The sequence below is a fragment of the Otolemur garnettii genome, unplaced genomic scaffold, assembly GCF_000181295.1.
Source record: "Otolemur garnettii isolate 467f Iridium unplaced genomic scaffold, OtoGar3 scaffold00034, whole genome shotgun sequence".
NCBI lineage: Eukaryota > Metazoa > Chordata > Mammalia > Primates > Galagidae > Otolemur > Otolemur garnettii.
This window is the reverse complement of record NW_003852429.1, coordinates 5,378,336-5,384,100: the sequence shown is the minus strand read 5'-3', so window position 1 is coordinate 5,384,100 and position 5,765 is coordinate 5,378,336. Positions and strand designations below refer to the sequence as shown.

The following is a 5,765-nucleotide window of genomic DNA, read 5'->3' as shown; positions in this document are numbered from 1 at the left end:
CCACAACACCCGGCTATTTTTTGGTTGCAGCCATCATTGTTGTTTGGCGGGTCCGGGCTGGGGATTCGAACCCGCCACCTTAGGGGTACGTGGCTGGCGCCTTAGCCGGTTGAGCTATAGGCGCCGAGCCGAGAGGTTACTTTTCTATAAGGACAAAGGATCTTTCCTTCCAGATGCTCTAAGGTAGTGGCTCCCAACCAGGCATGCCCTGCAGAATCACTTGAGACTCTTTTCCAAAGGACACATGCCCAGCTCTACTCTCTAAGAAGATTCTGATTCAGTAGATAGAATCTGAGAAATGTGGATTTGGGAAAGAACAAACCAGAAACTACCTCAGCTATTCTGTTTTGGATTCATGGTTTGAACCACTGCTCTTAGATCACTGAGGTTCCTACTCTTGTTCTTCAGGTCAACTTTATAGCCTTGGTATTATATTTAGGGACAGAATTCAGATTTCCTTGTTAATCGGGAAGTGATTTTTTAATCCTGGGTCCTTTAGAGCCCACTGTGTTCCAGGCACCTGTGGGAATGTCAGTGGTCTTCTGGCTGGAGTGGAATGGTAGTTGTGGTTTTTACACTTCATCCCTAATCGCGATGGAGAGAAAGGCTGCTGGTGGTCGGAGGAGGAAGGGGAGGCCTTCCCTGGCTCCCACACAGGGCCTGTGGGAGTTTCGGTGCCGCCGCCAGGCTTCGCTGCTCCCTCGGCTGTGGGTTTGGCTTGTTTGGAAGCTGCTTACGTCTCCCTTCCTTTCTCTTAAACCCTAACAGAGGGGTGAATTCAATCAGGTTTAGTAATCTCGGCCTGAGACCTAACTATTAATTATTCCACATGATTGGTGCCTACTGTTCCCACAATGCACATATTGTATTTCTCTGTTTAGGGTAAGTTGCGTTCGCCAACTTTTTATTGCTTTACCTAGATTCTTGGCAGTCTTTTTTTTCTTCTTTTTAAATAACATTGGTAGGAGTTCAAAGGGAGTCACAGATAAGTGATGGCATGCCCTTTTGACCCAACGGAAGAGGAAGACGCTTAAGCGCTTGGGAGGTTGGGGAATGGTCACATAAAGGGAGGAGGGAGGAGGGGTGTGTGCTGCTCTGGGGGAGGAACAAGTGTCGGACTTGAAATGCTAGATCAGGAAAAATGGGCTCATGGGCTGCAAACCCGCTGGAATCATTTTTGGCCATCTCTTGGTTAGGCTCTTTCCTCTCCTCCCCCAGGGAACTCTTCTTCTGCACTTTTTTTAAACTCCTATGTCAGAGTGATGTAATACCCTAGTTTTTTCTTCACCCCCTTTGTTGGGACCTGGAACAACCTCTCCATGTTGTCAGTCAGATCTAGGACCTCAACCCTCCACTCTGGACATTTATACTGGCTTTCCTTATTTTCTGGCTTAGCCGTTCCCCGGGTTCTGTAAAGATATCGTGAAAGTTGTTCGCGGTGCCTTCCTTGGGGAAGAGTCTTAGTATCCCCTGGGACATAGAGGGTTCTTTTGAGGCTTAATCCGGAAGATCTTTCTAGCTCAACTCCACCCAGTATTAATCCCCTCGTCAGAGCAAGGGCATTTCAGAGGCTGGGCTGCTGACTGAGAGTGCTGATTCTGGAGCCAGATGTGAACATTCAGTTCTGGGCTGTGCCCCGTCCAGGTGTCTAGATCTGGGCTGCTTTACCTCTCTAGAGTTGAGTTTCTGAGTCTATCCACAACGTTGTGTTATTGATTGAACAAGATGAAGTGCTTATGCGGCACGTAGCACATAGTCCTCATCTATTAAAAAGAGCAGGCAAATGAGGGAATGCTGGTCTAGGAGCTCTTACATGCCCATCTCAGACACAGACACTTCCTACCCCTTTATCTGACCTGCACACTATGTGTCCACTCCCAGGCCTTAGACCTGGAATGTCCTGTGCCATAGTAACCAGGCTCATTTATTTTTTATTTATTTAAAAAAATTTTTTCTTGAGACAGGGTCATTGCCCAGGCTAGAGTGCAGTGGCATGATCACAGTTCACCATGGCCTGGAACTCCTGGGCTCAGACAGTCTTCCCACCTCATCCTGTGGAGTAATTGGGACTATGGGCATGTGCCACCATGCCCAGATAATTTTTAAAAATGTTTGTAGAGTCTTGCTGTGTTGCCCAGGCTGGTCTTGAACTCCTGGCCTCAGATAGTCTTTCCCACCTCAGCCTCCCAAAGGTATCACAGGTGTGAGCCGCTATATCCAGCCCTAAGTTTTTTTTTTTACCCTCTGTTTTAGCAACTTTCTGAAATTGCTTTAACTGCATTTTCCTAAATTATTGAAAACACTCTTGAATCCTTTTTGCCCAATCTATGTTCCTCCTGACATTATGTTTCTAAAGCTGAGTCTTTCTGTGCCCTGGGCCCTCCCAGTCCTTGCACCTCCTCTTTTCCTTCCTTCCTCCTCTCCTCTCCTCTCTCCTCTTTTCCTGTGCTCCCCATCACCCCCCTTCCTTTGCTCAGTGTACATTTATTGAGAACCTGCTAAGGGCCAGGGATTATGCCAGTTGCTGGGAATGTAAAAATAATTAAGACGTGCTCTCTGGCTGTGGTACATGTGGATGTGGGGGGCAGGACTGCATGGAAAGTATGGCATGGAGGGATGGGCGTAGCTCTGGGAGGGGCAGAGCTGTTCATCCTCCGCTATTGCTCATTGTGTGTAATTCTATGTAACGTGCTCGCCTTGGCTCAGCGGCTCACATTACCAGTGTGGTCTGTCTTGGGTCGTGAGTGCCCTGGGTACCTGATGAAGCTCCTAGTACAGTCAGGGCCTCCACTGAAGATCCTATTTGACAACTTGATGTTTGTGGGGCCAGCAAAGGAGACAGGGCACCTATATGACATCTACAGCATTAAAGAGATTTGACGTGTGCCTTTGTTAATTTTTTTCCCAGCTCCTGTCACATATAGAGAAACTGCGGACCTCAATGATAGATGATCTCAATGCAAGTAATGTTTTCTATAAGAAGAGGATAGAAGAGCTAGGGCAGAGACTCCAGGAGCAGAATGAGCTCATCATAACTCAGAGACAGCAGGTACGTGTGGCGCTAGCATGGCACTGTGCAACGCAGTTTATCTAAGAACATGTTTGTTTAGGTCAGAGCATTTGTAAGTGCTATAAAGTAAAGAAGATAGACTATTTTTTTCCCCTGGTGATTGCTTGTAAAAGTAAATGCAATAAAATAAAACTGGTTAAAGGTATTTAAAAATCCTGTAGAAAAGATTTATTCAGTTAGAATTCAAAATTAATTTGACTCAAGAGTTGATAAGAATGTCTTTCGGTAATTATTTTAAGGAGCAGTTGAGTCCCAATGCTACTTTTTTTTTTTTTTTTGGAGACAAGGGTCTCACTCAGTGGCCCTGGGATTGAGTTCCATGGCATCATAGCTCACAGCACCCTCAAACTCTTTGGTTCAAACTCTTTGGTACTTCAGCCTCTGGAGTAGTTGGGACTACAGGTGCCCACCACAATGCCCAGCTATTGTTTAGAAATGAGGTCTTGCTCTTATTCAGGTTGATCTCGAACTCCTGAGCTCAAGCAATCCACCCGTGCTGGGATTACAGGCATGAGCCACCACTCCTGGCCCCCCAATGCTCCTTTTATAACACTTTTGCCTCTGTGCTTTTAAATCCATGGGCCCCGGGTCTTTAGATGATTTAATGAAAAGGTTAATATACTTACATTATCTGTCCATTATCCAGTGTGTTCCTATTTTCAAACATGTATTCTTCTTTGCAGATTAAAGAGTTTACCAGTAAACCGTTAAACAGCGCCAGTGAACCCAAAGGTAAGTGGATAAGATCATAGTTCAGGAGGTGAGGTAACCTCCCTAAGTGTGCTGAGCATCAGAACGTGGGCCCTGCTGGTTTATGTATCCTAAGGTGGCATTCCTCTTTTTATTTTAATTTGAGAGCTCTGCTTACCACTACCTAGAGAGTTGAAGAATTATAACACTCTAAATTCTCATTTAACGGGATTTCATTGTTTTTATCAGAATATTATTATACATGTAACACTTACTTAGTAACCATTTGCCTCTTAATTTATAGACTGTAGGACAGAGTTATGCTTAAAAGCACAGGATCTGAAGACAGACTGGGTTCAACTCTGGTCACTGGTCCTCTGTGGCTTTGTGAATCCTGCCTGAGTTTCCTCAGGTCTACAGTGGGAATATTAATGGTGTCTTTGTCCCATTTTGTGCTGCTACAGTAGATACCATAGGCTGGGTAATTTATAAGGAACTGAAGTCTCTGAAGACTGGCAAGTCCAAGAGCCTGGTGCCTGTGCCTGGCAAGGTTCACCCCACAATGGAAGGCATCATGTGGCGATCTAGCATGCAAGACAGAGAGAGGAAATCCATCCAAGCTCATCCTTTTTAATCAGCTCCCGCAATAACTAACCCAGGCCCGCCACTGTTGCCTTGGGGACACTATTAAAAAGGCAATTCAATTTCAACTTGAGTTTTAGAGGGGACATTCAAACTATAGCAAATAGTGACTATAACATGGGTTTGTGGTGAGGATTAGGTGAGATAATGTGAAGCAGGCCTGTTAAACTCTCGTTAATGACAGCTATCATTATTGATATTAAACTCCTAGTGACTCTGTAGTCCTGTGAAGGCTTGCCACATTATTCTCACTTGTGGTGGTTTGGAGGTTAAAGGTTCGTTCTGAGCATAGTGTGGGTATGCATGCTACTAACTGCAGCAATGGTAGCCTGACAGTTCTCTATGTCATTCAAGAACCAGACCAGAAGGGAGCCTGGGAGCCACAAGTACAGGGTCTCATTGAAGCCCGGAAGCTGCCGTCTGCTTCCTGTGCCTCCCAGAGGTACCAGTCTTGGTTTCTGCACATTTCAGATCATTAAGGAATCTTCATCTACTTGAGGGGTATCAGCTCAGTGTGAGAGCGAGGTTTCTTGCCTTTCGCTCAGAGAGATCATTGAAGAAAAAAGTTTGTGATGCCTTCCACTGTGGAGTGACCCTTACCAGACCCTTAATTGCTCTTTGAATAGCAAGAGCCTAGGTAGTGAGGGATACCTGTATATAATAACTCAGATACCATAAGTGTTTGAAAGCAATTTTAGGAAAAAAAATTTGCTTTAAAAGGACTTATGTTAAACATATTTATTCTATTGGGTGAGACGCTATATATTGGTACATTTTATTTATTGTTTTTCTGGGGAATAAAAATTAGGATAAGGGCTGCCAAAATTTAATCTGTACCTTATGATTTTCGTTACTACTTTTTTTTTTTTTTTTGTCATTTCAGGGAAGGCTTTAGCCTGGCAAAGTTTTGACTCTAAGCCAACTGCCCCAGCTGTACCAAGTAAGTTTCTATAATAGGCTCAGGGCTCTAAAGGTATCTTTCAAGTACTAACCCAAAAGAGAACTTCTACTTATTTGTTATTTTTAGAGACTTTTCTTTGAAAACCAGCATATTTAGAGATTGCATAATGATTTATTTTTGATTTGTGGCTTTGACCTAATTCTAAAACCCAAGACTGTAAATATCCTCGTGATTTTGGGGTGATTTTGATTAGCCATAGCTATTATGTCACAATTTGTCATATAAAGGGATAACTAAAAATTCCTTGGCATTGCTCCAGTTTATGCTTTTAGATTTCCCAGAGTGACACACTGTGTGACTGTGCCACTGCCTGCAGTGGCCACTGCATCTTGGCAATGCCGAGACTCTTGCCACTGCAAGCTTTAAACAGGTGTCCTGTCTGTCGTCACTTGCAGTCAGCTC

The 5,765-nt window shown here is 44.3% G+C and overlaps 1 protein-coding gene across 1 annotated transcript in view; it reads left to right on the top strand.

Moving 5' to 3' along the window:
- Window positions 1–5,765, top strand: part of DZIP1 (DAZ interacting zinc finger protein 1) — a 54,797-nt gene that overhangs the window by 23,081 nt on the left and 25,951 nt on the right. Inside the window, exons 11-13 of the mRNA XM_003789578.2 lie at window positions 2,909–3,049; window positions 3,754–3,802; window positions 5,286–5,342. Of these exons, the coding sequence (XP_003789626.1) occupies window positions 2,909–3,049; window positions 3,754–3,802; window positions 5,286–5,342 (247 nt within the window). The remainder of the gene's footprint in view (window positions 1–2,908; window positions 3,050–3,753; window positions 3,803–5,285; window positions 5,343–5,765) is intronic.